This window comes from Argiope bruennichi, chromosome 2, assembly GCF_947563725.1.
Source record: "Argiope bruennichi chromosome 2, qqArgBrue1.1, whole genome shotgun sequence".
NCBI lineage: Eukaryota > Metazoa > Arthropoda > Arachnida > Araneae > Araneidae > Argiope > Argiope bruennichi.
In genome coordinates, this window is record NC_079152.1 from 133295722 (window position 1) to 133313455 (window position 17734).

Sequence of the window (17734 nt, forward strand, 5' to 3'; positions counted from 1 at the left end):
AAAAAATGATCTGGAAAATGAAAAAGAATTAACTTTTATTATTAACTTTTATGAAAAAAGAGTTAGTTGCTTATAAATGGTATATTTTATGGAAATTTTTGATATGTCATTATGCTTGAATAGGTGATATGTGTTTATTTGGCTGAAGGTTAATAATTATTTGAACTCTATAACAAATAACTTATTATATTTTTCTTTATATAATTCCAGAATTTTTTAATGCTATTATTAATACTAAATTTCTTGTTTATAATTTGATTATTATTTAATATAATTTTAGTTATATTTATTCTGATCGTAAACAAAATAAGATCATAATGGTATAACATAATCATAGTATGTATGGTAAAACTAAGAACAGAACTTTCAAATAAGAAAAAAAAAGCAGAATTATGTGATTTGAAACATGACTTTTTTTTTTCTTTCTTTTTGCATTATTTTTAATATAAGAGAGAGTGGAATTTGATTTTACTCTAAAGACTAATATTGTAAATATGAGTTTTTTTTTATCTCATTTCTGTAAAAAAAATGTTATTAGGAAACCTAATTATACAAAAAATAATATGCACACAGAAATTATAATAAGTTAAATGTAGCTTTCTCTCCATCAGGAAAAACTGCTATAAAACTGTTAATTTAACTTTTGATGCATCACATGGCGAGTTAAAAATAGGAAAAGTTTGAGAAGGTGAATTTTTTTTTTTCCCTTACTCAAAATTACTTCCATTAGTCTGATCTAAACTGAAATATTTACTTTAGTTTTTATCTTGTTTTGACCAATATTCTCTAACAGAATGCTTTAAAAAAACTTATTTTATATCAGTCATATTATCTTTGTTAAAAGTTTCTCACATAGCTTAATAGGCAGCAAAAAAATAAATAAATTACTGTGATTTTGATCTGGTATGTTAGCTGGAATTTATGCTATATTATTTAACTGACATATCATGTGTGATGTCTCAATGTGTGTGCACGTGTGCGTGTGTGTGTAATGAATTTTATTTTTTTATACAAGAAAAATAATTCATTGTTATGCTTTAGTATAAATTAATATTAGTTTATGTATGTATCTTATATCTGCGTACATAAAATTTGCTTTCTGAAGGAAACATTTACTTTTGAATACTAGGTTAATATTTAAAATCGAATTTCTATTCACTACAGCAAAAATATTTATATTCAGAATTCGTTATCATAGAACATTTGTTATAGCATTAGATGGTTTTTCTTTCAGGAAAAAGCTAGAACAGATGTTTGGACTTACTTTATCATTTGTGGCCACTCGCAGCGGACTATTAAGATTCATTGATTACCGTCCACCAGCTGATAGACATAACAGTACAGAAAAGTAAGATTCATCTTTTAATCATTAATTTCATTATTAACCTTTTAATTGTTTGTGTATAATATTATGTGTTATACTGATGTAATTTTTTTAGCGTGTCTAGTTTTGTAATTGCAGGGTGCGAAGTTACAATACTTCACCTAAAGTTACTTTTTTTAAATCAGTCAGAGAATGCTGAGGTTATGAAAACTTGTTTCGATTTTCTGTATTAAATTAATTGCGTATTAGAGAAAAAGAAAAGATATTCACAACTTGTTCAAAGGTGATAGGAGGAAGAAGATTGAATGTTTTCATTTTGGCGATACATCAAAAGCCTAATCATTGAACAGAAGTACAAAGTTTATCAAATTTCTAAGAAATGTGGAGCCTTTACTACTCAATTATAACTTCCTTTAATATTACTGCTGACAAGATTTTGGCAAATCCTTAACTATTTTTTTTTACTTTAGTGGAGTTTCTAGACTTATGCTATCAATATAACTTTTCTATATCAGTTTGGTGTAGTAACAATTACATTTGGTACTTTTTTGCTCTAAACATTTATATATACCGAATAGGAAAAATTAATCACTAAATTTAAAAGATGATTTGTTGAATGTTAGATTTCATTTATTTAAATGAATGAGAAGATAAATTACTCAGCATGACTTGGATTTCTTTTGCTATTTTTTTGTTGAGGGTTTAAATTAGAAATGCATGCATGTTGTACTTAGAGCTTTGAGAAATTTTAAAGACTGGTGGATTCATCAATAATTGTCTTAAAAACTTTGTGTTTAAAATTTGTTTATAATAGATCAATTTTAGTCTTTCAAATTGTCCTCAATGTCATATCCTTTCATTAAATTAAAAATTATTATACATTATTTGCACTACATCGATAGTATTAAAATCTCAGGTTGTTATGCGAATAGTAAATATATTATAAAAATCAAATCAAAAAGGGCCAAAACAAGTTTAATATTTCTATTTCATTTAAAAAATTCTCTAATAGCAAGCATTATTGAAAGCAAACATAAAACTTAAGAAATAAAAATAGGGTTTATTTATTTATTTAGATTGCTCCAATATTTTCTTTGAGATTTCCTCAATATTTTTGTACCTAATTTAATAGCTGTAAATCTATGTTGACATTTCTTTTGCCATAGCTGTTGTTTTTACCATAGTAATTTTACTAAAGAAGACCCACAAAGTCATATTGGATGAGAGGATAAAATGTGTCACAGAATTCTGGTTTCCAACTTCGTACAAAATTCTTTTAGTCTTGAAATTAATTTTTAAACTTAAGTGCTGGGCAATTTTTTTTTCTGCATTTGCTAGATTATCATCTTATTTTAAACTGCTTGCAGATGCATTTGAATATACTGCATAATATTGAACCGTGGTCAAATGACAGAAATAACACTTAAGCTACCGCTTCACTTTCTGAACCTCTATGTCACAACCGGAGGGTATTCAACATAATACAATAAATTTAGCATGCTGTCGATCTTTTCTGGAATTTGATTTTTAAAATGGAACTTCTATCCCTAAAGACAAGGCTTTGCCATCAAACCAGCATGGCCTCTTATCTCTTTTAAAGTAATAAGGACTAATATGAATGTTATTAATTACTTAAAGCAGAGTAGCTGAATTCTTACTTCCATTTCATTTAATAGAATAGTTTTAATCTCTTTTTTTTTAAATTAATTCATTAAATACTCTGGATTGAAATAAAAGATACATTTATGTTTTTTGAGGAATCAAAACAGAATATCATTTCATGAACTCATACACCAGCTCCTTTCACATCTAAACATGTACTATTGTTAGCTGTTTTTGCTTTGGATACATGGAATGCTTTTCGTGATTAATAATGCTCATCTGATGTTAATGCTTAAAAAAGATATAATGTTGTGATTGTTTTCATATTATACATATGCAGTATAGCTGATTAAGCATGTTATTTTTCAGTTCTTTATGTTATGCATATCCAGTATAACTGACCGAGTATGCTATTTTTCAGACTTATCTTTGAATCGCATACAAAAGCTACAGAAGAAGAATTTTATAGAAGAGCTGTTGATTTCCATAACATCAATAGCTCTGCTTTTGTATTTTCTGTACCATTTGATGCAGGTGAGTTTTGGATGGGTAATAATTTTTATTTCTTTTTAAATTACAATTTTTATTCATAAAACTTTCTTATTCATTTAATTTTTAAATTTTGTTAAATAATTTTTATTATCAAACACTTTTACGTTAATGATATGTTTTTATGAAATTCATGAGTTACATTTTTCAAAATATTCATAAGCATTTTTGTTATGCAATTGTTTTTAATCTTTTTAGATCTAGTTTAATAAATTTTTGTTTTTAAAAACTGTTAAGAAAAACTTTAATGTATCCAATTAGAAATGTTTTTTTGTGGGATGTTGATGGAATTTTATTATGCTCTGCTTTGCTGCTCTGAAATTATATTGTATATCTATATGGTCACTGTGTTTATTACAATAAGAGCAGAAGATGCCTTTCTTCATTTTTAACCTAAGAATTCTTGTGGTCAGGTCAAATAAACAATTATTGTTTAACATGAATCTGTATATATATTACTTTCAATTTTTATACTAATATTATTTTGAAAGCAGCTTTTAAAAAAATTAAAATATAGGTAGAGTTATTTTTTTTTCTGGGCACTTGGTGTCTTCTGTCTTCTTTTGTGCATCAAGAAATATCTGTCCACAGTGTGTAAGTTTCAGCAAGGTGAGTAGGTATCACCAATTTCAAAGCTGATCCAAATCGAATGTTAGTAATTCTGTATCTGGTAAAATAATTTTTAGTACATGTTTATTTTAGTCACCATGATAAAACAGGAAAAGAATATAAATTATGAACCAACCATCTTGATGAAATTTTGGTATCTCATGTATAAGATGACTCAACTTGAAAATCATCAAGTAAATCCATAAACTTTGGATCTGAAAATTGCCAAATAAAGTAGGGGGACAAACAAAACAAAATAGTAGTGATTTTTTTTCCTTTCAAAAGTGAATATAATTGCTAATATCAATAAATACTTTCAAACAGGAAATAAAACCTAGCTATAAAATATTTGTAAAATTCAGGCATCCCAAATTCACAGAATTTTGCCTTTAAATCTAACAACATTGAATCTTAGTTACCTATATTTGTATATTTTAAGTAATAATTCTATATCTATGAAAAAACACACACAAAAAAATTTCCAAAAATTTAAAACTTTCTACCCATGTTTAAAATTTATTTCAAAGTCTTTTTTTTTTTTTTTCCCCTCTCACATTTTTAGTATGATGCATTATGTCTAAGTTTTATCCATTCTTTGCATTCAAAAAAGGCACTGAAGCTTCTTCAGTTTCTGGTTTGTTTTTTTAAAAAAATTAACTTAAATTTGGATGCCTTAGATTAGTTACATATCTTGATAATAATCTGAACTTTTTCTTTGAGCGGCAAATTTGAGACTATAATCTAGATATTATTTTAATAACTTTACCTTTTTTCTTGACAAAATCATTATTAAGATTTATTCTTCTCAGTATTTAAATAAAGTTAATCAATAATCAGGCATTAAAAGAAATATATAGCATTATTAAATTAATAAACTAAATAATCAATGAATTTCTTTCTTATTATGTCTTTCTCAATGCATTGGGCTTCTGAAAGTAAATATTGATAGAATTATTCTCTTCTTTGCAAATGAACTTTAAATTCATGAAAAGGTTAATTTCAGTTTGATTACAGTATCAGTTTAATGAAAATTCATATGAAAAATGCTATAGTTAAGTTATCAATATTTCTTTCACTTTAAATGCACATTGCATTTATTTATTAATATGTAGTCTATCCCCTATTTTCTAAGTAAGGATTGCTTTGTGTGGCTTTTTACATTACAATACATATTTCTCAGTTCTGATTCTTATTTTGAAAGTATGCACTCACTTCGGGGGGAAAAAAAAAAGCTATTTTTATCCCATACTCTTATGATAGTGGAATCAGACTTGCATGATTTTTAACTATTTTTCAATTGAATATTTTAATTACATAACTTGAAATAACCATTTTCCATTGAGTACTTCATTTTGACTTTTTTCTTAATTGTTTTAAAAATTTCACTTAAGAATTTATTTACTGTTTCAATAAATGTTCAAATTAACAAACAACATTAGATCAGTTTAAATATATTGTTGTCACACATCTTTCTTTAACAGCCAACAGAAAATCTAGTTTAGTCACAGGAAGCCATGCAATTTTTCTCGGAAAAGGAAAAAAGAAAGCCCCTGCTGCAGTAGTAGGTCTACAGTTTCAGCATTCAAAATTTGCTGAGAGATTTTTTGACACAACTTCAAAGGTATGACTATTTTTTTGAGTTTATTATATGAATTTTGCAGAGAATTAATACATTTTAATATAAATATGAACTAGTTTTAAAAATGTGGGAGATCTAACAAATCAAAGCTATCAAATAAATATCAGTTGCTTTCTTATTATTAAGTTTCATTATATTTATTGCTTTTCAATTTTCTGCATTTTCGTTTATTATTATTATTATTATTATTATTATTAAATATCATTATCTGTGAAAAAAAACAACCTAAAACCCATTTTTGAAAACCAAATGTCAGTAATTTTGAATATTTTAGAATTGCAAAGAATTTGCAAAATTAAATGCTGTCAGAGTGCTCAATTTACTATACTTTGTCAAAGTACTCATTTAAGCTTTTCATGATCCTCCTTTTCTTCTTGGTATGATAAAAAAAAAAAAACTCTGTTAGCAAATTTTTGTATTATTTTAAATTCGTTAAGGTTAAATATTAAATTATAATATTTAAATACAAATCAGGTGAGCTTATATTTAGCGTCATTTGATAAGGAAGATAAAGTAAATTCAGTAGTTTAGAATGTGCTGATACCAGATAGTATAGTATAGAAGCAGAAGTTTTACATTTGTGAATATGAGAGCTTTTTTTTTCATAGTATGTCATGACTGATATTTAATTTTAATGCTGATATTTCTCTTATATATTTCCTTTTTATGATCACTGATATTTCCTTTCAATAAATTTTTCTGACTTAGATTAATTTAATTAATTTTAAATGTAATAAAAGTATTTTTTTAGTTTTTGTTATTTTAAGTAAAATTTCTTTTATGTTTTTAAAATTTGTGCCATTGCATGATAAAAATTTTAGTGATATAATTATGTTGCAGAAATAGAGTCTTAAATAATGGTTATGTATTATTATTATTAATCCTGCAGTTTCTTGTTAAAAAAAAGTATGTTCTATTAAATTCCCATATTTTTTTGTCAGAATAATACTAACCAATAATACTAACCTCTAATGTATCATTTTTTACTGTTATTAAGTAAAGCCCAATTGTAATGATGGATATTTTTTTATTGCAGTGTATGCAAGAGTGCAGATTCAGATGTCGTGACGAGGTAAATTTAATTTTAATTGAAAAAAAATTTCAAATCCCTTTTTTTTTCTTTGTTTTGGTAACTTTTAATGACTTTTTTAATTTTCTTTTTTTAAATCCCTCAGGAACTAGATTGCTTCTTGTTAGACAATAATGGTTTTATAGTTGTTTCTGAAAAACATGAGCATGTGAGTATAATTTCTCTGTAAAAATTTGTATATCTTATATATTTGTATATATTTGAATATCTTAATAAACACCATTGTCTCTGTGTATCATAATATGTTTTTAAAATCATTTTTTTACTGACATATTTTTCTGTATATAAACTTTTTTATAAACTCCAAGTTTTATAAATCATTTCTAAAAATTCTACTTAAATTAAAAAAATTTGACAGTGAACATTAAATTTTGGAGGGTGGGTGAAGTTCTAGTTTTTCATTAATATCAGGTAATTATAGTACCAGATCTTGAACATTTTTCATTCAAAGTCTTTTTTAAACAATTTTGTTATATTGTGATTCACAATATTGCAATTGCTTAATAGCATTTTTTTTTAAATACAATTATTTTACTCTTTTATGGAATTTTTCATATTACTTTTAATGCTCTTTATGAATAGGTATATTAAAATATTTAAAAATGTTACTGCTATAAACATTATTTTGTGATAAAATATTGAATTGAAATTCAATATGAAAATACTTTTTTCTGTAAATATTTTTCTGCTTTATTTATTTATTTTTATTGTTAGAATAAGTTAACTTCAGAGTTTTCATAAAATTATATTTCTATGTATCATTAAATTAAACTAAATATTTTTGTATCAATATTATGTAAATGTTTAAAAAATATTTCATGTAAAATATGAAATAAGAGTCAGAGAGAAATTCATGCAAGGTGAATATTTTGACAGCTATGCACAAATACAGTTATTTGAAACAGCTTTGTGCATTTAATTATATTTTGATTTGTGTGAAATTTTCTTTCCCATGTAATTATTTCTTCAGTAAGCATAGAGCTCATTTTCATTAATCTTAAAATACCAACCAGTAATTCTAATATCTTTTTGTTCCCATTTTTAACATAAACACAGTAATAATTTTAAGGAAATAGAAATACGAAATTTTTTTATTGCTATGTACTAGCTTTTTAATATTATTTAATTATTCAATAATTTATTAACATTGCAGACTGGAAAATTTTTTGGAGAAATAGATTATACTCTGTTCGATTCAATGATAGAAACAGGAATTTATAAAAAGTAAGTTAGGATCTCTCTGAGTTTTAATTTTTTCTTAATATGTGGTTATTTGTCAATTTAATATATTCATTATTATTTTTTTTTCGTCTTGTATCATTTTTTCTAGAGTGCATGCTTTTGATTATCAAGCCATATGTCTGGAAATTGATCCTACTTATGGATTTTCTCCATATCTTCTTACAGTAAGTATTTAATTTATGTATATGTTATAAATGAATTTTAAGCTAGATATAACAGTTGCACTATCATTTGACATCCACTCGGATTTCGTGATTTTAAACTTTTTTTGTCGAGTACAAATTTATCTAGCACTCCATATTGAAATTATAAATCAAGAGCAAATGTTGTCAAATTTTGAAGATCTTAAATCTGCCATTGTGTATCTAATTAAATGCCATCCTTATCTATGCTATGCTCTTCCATCTCCACAGAATGTAATACTTATATCATTCCACATACCTAAATAAAATAGCTTTTCTAAAGACAAAACTATAGTGTGTGCATGCTTGTGTGTGTGTGTTATCGTCATTATAAAGATAGATTGTGTTATAAAAAAATTGAAATGAATTTGAATAGTAGTAGCAATATTACAAACAATAGTTGCTGTTATTGTTTATGATACTGCTGAAAACACTAGGTTATAGGATGGGCCAGATTGCTAAACATTACAAGAAATATATTAAACGTATAAATTTAAATATTAATTGGCTTATCTTTTTTGTGTTAAAAATAAAATTTCCTTTTAAATATTTTTAATGAATGTATTTTACTATTTTAGCCACTTCATCAAATACGGAATATATTAAACTGGATTTGGAGTAAACTAGCTTTGTAAGTTTACATAATTCATTTTCCAATTTAGATAACAATTTATTTTTTCTTATATGGAATGTAACTCATTATTCTGCAACCAGAATATTATATACCTATATCTCTTTGTTACTTGTCATTTGTTTAATGTTATTGCATTGTCCAACTTAGATAGCTTTATTTGCATGTAGATGGAATACATTTATAAATGCACCTTAGAAAGAGTTGTATAAAATAATTATGACTGAAATCTGAGTAATATAATTTTATAATCTAATTAAAAGTAATAATTCAATTCTATTTACTTCAAACTTATAAAGGAATTTTCTTATTTAAACTTATTTTTTTAATTAAATTATATAAATTCTATATCAAGTTTTGAGAAGGTGATAATCATTTGGCAGCAAATATGACTCTAACTTTTAAGCAAGCCTATTTTAAATTAGACAAAACAATTTTCTCTCAAGAGCTGTAAAACTTATTTGGTCTAAAATCAAATGTTTTTATTGAAGATATTTTGTCTGGCTAATTATGGTTGTATTTAAGGAAAAGATTTGTTTTATTTAGATTAATATTCTATTTTGAAACTTCATGAATATCTTAAAGCTCCTTTTACAACTACAATTTATCTGAAGACCAACCTTTTAATTTTGTCTGATGATATTTGAATTCACATCCACATCAGTAGGAGAATGTGTGATCACAATAAATTTAGCATGCACCAGGTCCATATACGAAGCAGTTCTTTGGTAAAATTGGGCCTCAAAACTACAAGTGCGCTGACCTCAAACTGAAACTTTGTCATTAAGCCTCCAGGGCCTTAAATTAAATTAATGAAAACAAATGGAGAAAAGAAAATAATTAATAAATTTAACATAAAAATAACACTATTGGAAATAAAAGATTGAAACTTTCAGTTTAGGCATTATATATTTTCGTCATAACTTTTTGATGAATATAAATTATATTTGCTTCATTAATAAAATAATAACATAAATCAAATAAAATATATTTTATTTTTAAAAAAAATTAAATCAGTGTTATAAAAAATTGTACTGTTATATATTCAGTATTTTAATAAAATAAAATCCTTCTTATTTCTAGGTTATACATACAATTTAGTCTTTATGAATGGTGGTCTAGAGATTGGGTAATGGCGTCTTCAAATGGTAAGATATTTAATGAATCAATTGTATTCCCTATGGGTTAAAAATTGAGTAATACTATACAATAAATCTATTATTAAATTTATATGATTTTTATATAGTTTTAAGCTGAATGTTTTGCTTTCTCAAAACTTTAATCATTTTAATTCTTATAAATCTACTTTATTTTCTGTGTTAAAATCTTCAGTTTCTTAAAAAAAAAAAATCAAAAAGCAAGAATATTCAGCCACTGTTTATCAATATCATTATACTAATACACAACAGGAGTGAATGTGCTCTAGATATATTCAGAGTTTCTGAACATTTTGTTTTCTCAAATCTAGATTTGTAGACATAATAATATTAGAAATATTCTGACATTTTGAAGGTTGTTTTAGAATAAATATATCATTCAAAAATTATTTACTTTTAGAGGATGTATAATTCATTGGCGGAAAAAAAAAATGTAAATGTATTTTGAAGCAGGATTGTATAGAATATGTTGATTATTTATATATATATATATATATATATATATATATGTATATATATAAACCGCCTGTTTTGAGTAAGTTTCTTCATTAAATTTAATATTATAATTCATGGTTATGTGTTGAGAAAACAATTTTCATAGCTTTAATGAAATTCTAAGAATTGCCAAATGCTGTTTCAAAAAATAAAGATTTTTTTTTTTTTTTTTTTTTATTTCACTTAGTATTTGGCAAGCTTATAGTCACTTGTCTTGCACCAAAACAAGAAAAATAACTAGTTCTTCTAGAAGAAAGTAGAAAAAGAAATACTGAGTATTCAGCTTTTCAAGAATTAATAGAAGCTACTTGATTTTTTTTGTTTGTTTGTTTGAAGTCATTGTCGAAAATTTTTTTAGTGTATGGGTTATAATAAAAAAATGTAATTGTATGATGTAAAGCATCCTTCAATAATAATAAATTATTTAGAAGCAACAAAATAATATTTATTTTCCTTAAACAAATATACATGCACAATTTTTCGATTAGAATGTTCCTTTCTATCTAATATTGGTAAAAAGGATGATTTAGTGAAGAATTTGTAAATTTATCAAATCGTTAATAAATGGCAAATTACTTATTAAGGAACTATAAATCTCTTCCTACTAGATCCCCATCATCTTTTAGCGTGCAAAACTTTTTAATCTAATAGATTTCGATAAAAAAAAAATTGTGCATCAAAATTTATGTCAAACTTTAATATGCGACACCAAAGAAAAATATAATTGCTTTGATTTATGAGATTTTTGCCCCTCCCCCAAACAAAGAGCAAGTTAAACTTCATAATTTTTTCATGTGTAGAAATTAAAAAATTACAAAAAAGTTAGCAAAATATAATTTTTTTTTTTTTTTCAATTTCAATTTTTTTTAAGTGGTTATAATTTTGTAACATTTGCTGTTTCCTTCTTTCTGTCACTGAACAAGGCAAATTTAGATCGTTTTATTGAAGAATCTATTATTTATCGTTTTATTGAAGTTTGTTCAGAATGCTCTTTCTTGATGAGTAAATCAGTTCCTTTAATGAATTCTTATACTTTTTTTTTCTGCCCTTTTTTGTAAATTTCTGTATTAATTTGATAAGGTTGCTAAATTTTATTTGGTTAAGATATTTGTTTCACTATCAGATAATTATCCTAACAATCTATAAACACATAATTGCATTAAAATATTTTTTCCCACTTATTTCCATATGATAAATGTTTTGATTGGTAAATAGTTACTTTCTTAAATGTAATTTTAAATTATATAATTATTAATTTAATATTAATTTAATTGAACAATTGCATCATGTTTTATATGTAGAATAAAAAAATCATAAATTTGTATATAAATTCAAATATTTGTTAAACAGTAAGAGAGGAATTCAGTTACTCAGAAAGAGAGGAATATTCAAAGAACAAACAATTTTGTACCCAATCAATAAAAAAAACTGTGAATTTCATGCACTGTGTTTGCTTAAGTTTTATTTAATCTAGTACAGTTTCAATAAATATAGAGGTGTTAAGAAATGTGCAGAGATACACTTAATCACTTATTATTTATGCAATTGTTTTTAAACTTTTCACTGTTCAAATATATTGAATTTTAAATTTATTACATTCTTTGTTTGTTTAAATATCATTCATGTTTATGTGGATATTAAATTACATAAAGCTTTTTAACTGCAGAATTTGATTATGAAAATCCTGGAAATGAAAGACCAAATAAAACAGTTCCTCATCCTTGTGAAAAAGAGATAGATTTATTCGAAATGTTACCACGAGAATTTGGTGAACCAGTGAAAGGCCGTCTATCCATGTGCCATTCTTCAGGCTGTGATAAGTAAGCACGTTTGCCCTTTCTTAGCTGAAGCTTGGAAAATCATTTCCATTGTTGTATTTCACAGCAAATAATTTATAATCCAATTTGTTGTTATTATTATGATAATTTTAATTGTAATTTTTTTCACCATGTTTATTATGTTTTGTAGTAACAATTCATTCATTAATGTGCTTTTTAAAAGCTAATTTTGTCAGACTAAATTTGTAACTTAAAAAAATATTTTGCAATTTATTTATAGCAGATGAAGCTAATACTATTGACACAATCTATATCTACTTTATTTACTTAATCTTTTTATCTACTTTATTTGAATAATTATTTATTTGTAGTTTAAAGAATGCATTTTACCAATTATGCTTCTTTAAAAAAAAGTGTATATGTGTGCATAATCAAGAAATAATTGTAGATGTTTTTAACGCTTTTCATTGTTTTGAATTTATAATTAAAATTTCATGAATAAAATCCAATTTTTTGTTTTTGTCATGATCTTTTTGTCCAAATATGCCAAAAGAAGAATGGCAAATCAAATTGTTAAGTGGAAAACATGAAAGAGCTATGATCTCATGTAGTTTTAGAAATATTATGCAAGCCTCAGTGTTCCAATTTCTCAGGAAAATTAAGAGCTTGTGCAACTCTAAAGTTAAAATTACCATGAAGATGTAGTTCAAGCAATGAGGGAATTATTTTTAGAGCCTGGTTAATTTATCACTTATATAATATATAAACGATATTAATATATGGGTTATATATTGTAGCAAAAGCTTATAAGCCAGATAACAGCTACGAGACACGAGTATTACTTTTGTCTTGTGGTCTTGTTACTCGGCTGCGAACCAGCCTATCCTCGCTTATACCCAATGCAACTTCCACATTGGTGATCTCGGACAATGAACCTTCAACCATCGTATAGTTGTTATGGCGCCATCTACCCACAGCAAACCAAAGTCATTAGATTGACTTGACACAGTCTTCAGACTCGCTTGACGCAACAGCAATTGTTGATTTAATTAAGGATTTAAATGACTTAGAATCAAAAGAATGTATAAATTTTGGTTGGATTCAAATAAAGGAATATTAGGACTAATAAAGAAATGACTCACCTCATCCAAGTCTCGATATTTATTTGGCAGCGATTCATGGGTAGCCAGAATAAGAATGAATTACAGATTTAAATACAGCGAATAGATTTTTTGCATACAGCTTTCAAATTACACATTTTCGAACACGTGTACAGAAAGCACCCGTTTCATCCAAGCATCCCATAAGAATGTCAGTCTCTAAACAAAAACAAAAGTTCAACACTTTGGTTTTTTCATTGCGCCATCTGTTGGCGTTCAGGTGAATTACCAGCAACCACTCGCACACGCTCTCCAAATCAAAAAGGGGTAAGGTGCATTAAACTCAGCAGCCACGATACATCACCACTCACCAGCCATATAGTTTGTCTCGCCTCCGACTCACTGGAGGGAGAGTCTGTAGTGAAAGCTTATAAGCCAAATAACAGCTGCGAGACATTAGTATTACTTTTGTCTTATTACTCTGCTGCAAACCACAAGGTCCCAGGTTCTATCCTCGTACATAACGTTCCGCTACAACATAATTAATTGAATTTCGCTCTGTAATATAATGACGTTCAACTGTGTAGAAATATGATAAGAAAGATTGATGATCCAAAAATCAATTTATTTTCATCTTGAAGCATATTGTTTTAAATAATAAAAAATCATTTTAACTCTTCAAATGATATTTAAAGTAGTGATCCGAAAGATGATCATTTTTAATGAAAGCAGAGTCTGCATGTTAATCAACTAATAGAAATTATAAAAAAGGTCATTTACCTAAACATAACTATGTTTAGTACATTCAAAATGGGAATTACTTTATATTATGGAATTTGCAATGTTACTGCAAGTCAGCAGATCAATGTCAGACAGTTAAACTTACAGTAATTAGAGTTCAGGAGTGTGAGAGAAACTAAATGTTAATGTTTTTGTCTTTGAATTTAAGTTGTTATAAAAACGAATTAATTATGAAAGGGCAAATAGGAGGAATTATTACGTATAGAATGCTTCAGTTCAGGAAAAGAAACATTCATTGCTTATAAAACTGGTAATTTTTATCAAAAACTAGGAATTAATGAATTATTAAGTTTCATTGAAATTAAATGTTTAACAGTTTCCAATAACAGAAATGTACATAATATTTGTGTTAAAGTAAGCAAAAGAAAAATACTGTTTTTTCCATTTGCCTGTACAATTAAATAACTCTAGCATAAAGATAAAAAAAAAATAGTTGAACTATTCTGTAAAGATAATAAAAAAATTGGTTGCCATTAAATTATTAATATTCAATATAGAATTAAATAGATATAGAATTAATATTCTTTGCCATCAAAACATTCATGAATGAATTTGTCTTGCTTTACATCGTCTTGCTTTTTTTAGTTTTCTGAATGTCTGATATTCATTATAAGCATCTGCTACAATTGTTCATCTGTAATCATATGTATTTTCTATTAATATCATAATGTACTATTTCATAAATTTTGTGTAGCGAATAAAGATTGTTACTTCGGCTATAATGTGATTAAGTCATATATACATGTACAAATAATTTAATATTCATAACGTATTATTAACTAACAAAACAAAAACCTCTTCCAGGCAATTTATAGTGCAACAAGTACCTTATACCAACCTGGTTATGTTAGTTGTTTACACTACGTGTCCTTGTGAAACAACTTCGGTTAAATTGGAGCCAAAAGAAGTGAAACAAAATGAGACACTACGATGTCTACGAATGAAGCAAAACATATATAGACGACGTCCAAGTCCTTGCATCAATTATCATCCAGAAGTAAGCATTGCCTACAAATATTTTTATGTTAATACTTATAACATTTTTTTAAATTCTCCAAATGCCTTCATAAATGGATGTTGTGCTATTTTGAATCGTAACATATGTTTTTAATATTATGGATTCTTCAATCAAAAATCCCTGAGATGGATATTGTGGTTGTCCAGTGACCAATGGTTCACTAATGATCAATTGGGTCGAAGCATTAGGGACCTGGGAAAAAAATGCTTTGTTTTTCTCCAAGTCCTTGAAAAATAAGCAAAGTATACATCCACTAAAGTTTTTTTTGGGGGGGGGAGAAGAGAAGGGAAACTGATTAGTAACTTTGGTTTGTCTTGATATTACCAGATGTGTTTGTGAAATGAATAGTAGTAGAGTAGTAATTTTTATGCAAGTCCTTTGATTTTTTTTTTCTTTATTAAGATTGAGAACCCAAATATAAGTTTTAATAAGTATGTTGCATGAATTATTAAATTAAGAATAATCCTTATAGTTAAAACAGCAATAAATAACAATAACATAACAGTTAAGTTTTGTATATAAGTTAGATAATGAAATAATAAAAATATTCATTCTTCTGCGATAAGGGAAATGAAGATTCTGTTTTAACTTTTTTTTTCAACAATAAAGAGCAAAATCTATTATTAACTTTCATCAAAACTGTAAACAGTATTTCTTAATCTGAGAACCATCACAAAAGTTTTCAGTTTGAAATATGAGCATGAATTTTTTTTTTTTTTTTGCTGACTGATAAAAGGTTTTATGAAATTCTGCTCTAGAATAATATGTTTACTTTCAAGAATAGTTTAAAAAATATAGTGTCTGGTTATTTGCGTGTTTTGTTATTTACATTATTTTTATATTTCAGGAAACAGACATGAACAATGAATGCGGGAGCTGTAGTGTAATTAAAGCTTTTAGCATTTCTAATTTATTGTTAGCAAGTGCTATTTTTCACTACATCCTGCTACATTTCCATGTTTGAATAAAGATAACAAGTAAAAGTATCTATGTGTCTTGCCTTGTGTTGAGGAGGCTGCATTCAGCGTACTACCTGCCTTGCTGACCCAGACATTGTTGTTAAATTGTTATATTTTATGTGTCTGTGCCAACTAGTCTGGACGTACTATGAAGAGAAATTTCAGCAAATTGCAGATGTTTGGATTTTTGAATAAGGTCCATGTGTGATACAGTCAAAGAGGCTCAGTTTTCACTTCAGTGTGTGTTTTGTGCAGATTACTTCGAACTGGAAAAAATTTAGATCCATAAAAATATAATTATTATTTTTTTTTAAATACTTGCTCCATATGAAATATAGAAATATTCCACCTGATATCTCTATCAATAAATTTCTTATAATAACAAGAAATTATAATTCCTACATATCAGTCATTAAAAAAATTCCAGTATTATAAAACTTATCAGATAAATATTATAAAAATTAGTAGATGCTTTAAATGTCTAGTTTCATAGCGTGTTCTAGTAAATTTTATACTGAATTATTCATTTGAAAAAATTATGCTTATAATTAGGAGGGAAACTCGGATATATGGTGATGGCATAACAGAAAGGAAAATAAATTCCAAAATCTACAAACTAATCTGGAAACTAGAAAAGAGCAATTAATTCAAACAATAGAAATTATGTAATTTGAAAGGATGATTGGTAAAAATTGTAAAATTCACCCTCTTTTATGTACAAACTTAATTGTTTCTCTTATTTAATTCTTTTTTAAAAAATTGTATATATAAAAAATGAATACTTTGAATTTTTAATCAAATATTTTAACAAGAACTTTGCCCTGTTTATTATTGTGTGTTTTAGTCGAAAGTGAATACATATGATAATAATAAGCCCGTTAACCATTAATTTTTTGTCTTAATTAAGCATTTAAGACAAGAAATGTTTAAAGAAGAGTCAAGCTTGAAATTGAGGTGAAATTTGACTTGAAAGGCCATGTTCCTCTTATTGTAATTGCATTTTCAAGCAGAAAAATATTTTTCCCTAAAGTGAAAACTTTTTTATATATAATATTTTATTGAAATAAATACTTGATTCAACAGTTTGATATAGTAACTTGTAAGTTTGAATAATTTGAAATTTTTAAAATATCACTCCTCATCCTTTTTAAAAATAATTTATTTTTATTATTACTTTTTGGCAAAGATAAGAAATTATGTTATTCTTTCATTTATTTACTTACAATGAAAAAAAAATCTTTTCTTTTTTAAAAAACTGTTTTGTTGTTGTTGTTGTTTTCCCCAAACACAAATAGCTATTCTTTTTTCATGATATTATTGTAATAATAATTTATCAGCCTAGTATAATGTTCTTTCTGTATATTGATTGATATTCATGTTCATACAAGATTGTATGGTTGATTATTTATTTCTTCTACTGTTCATTTGCAACGTCATTCATTCCTAAACTTTTTTTATTAATAATAATGCTTCGATATTTAAAAAAAAAAAAATCTGAAAATACTTATATCATTATATCACAATCTATGTGTTATGATGTATTATAGTCCATTGCATC

The 17734-nt window shown here is 25.9% G+C and overlaps 1 protein-coding gene across 2 annotated transcripts in view; it reads left to right on the forward strand.

Moving 5' to 3' along the window:
- LOC129962384 (voltage-dependent calcium channel subunit alpha-2/delta-3-like) overlaps positions 1 to 17352 on the forward strand; it is a 452772-nt gene extending 435420 nt beyond the window's left edge. For both annotated transcript variants that reach the window (XM_056076138.1, XM_056076137.1), the window contains exons 27-38: positions 1235 to 1348; positions 3348 to 3460; positions 5566 to 5705; positions 6760 to 6795; positions 6899 to 6961; positions 7967 to 8037; positions 8144 to 8219; positions 8816 to 8868; positions 9952 to 10016; positions 12187 to 12340; positions 15004 to 15196; positions 16065 to 17352. In XM_056076138.1, the coding sequence (XP_055932113.1) occupies positions 1235 to 1348; positions 3348 to 3460; positions 5566 to 5705; positions 6760 to 6795; positions 6899 to 6961; positions 7967 to 8037; positions 8144 to 8219; positions 8816 to 8868; positions 9952 to 10016; positions 12187 to 12340; positions 15004 to 15196; positions 16065 to 16181 (1195 nt within the window). In that variant the 3' untranslated portion in view covers positions 16182 to 17352. The remainder of the gene's footprint in view (positions 1 to 1234; positions 1349 to 3347; positions 3461 to 5565; positions 5706 to 6759; positions 6796 to 6898; positions 6962 to 7966; positions 8038 to 8143; positions 8220 to 8815; positions 8869 to 9951; positions 10017 to 12186; positions 12341 to 15003; positions 15197 to 16064) is intronic.
- Positions 17353 to 17734: the final 382 nt, after the last annotated feature.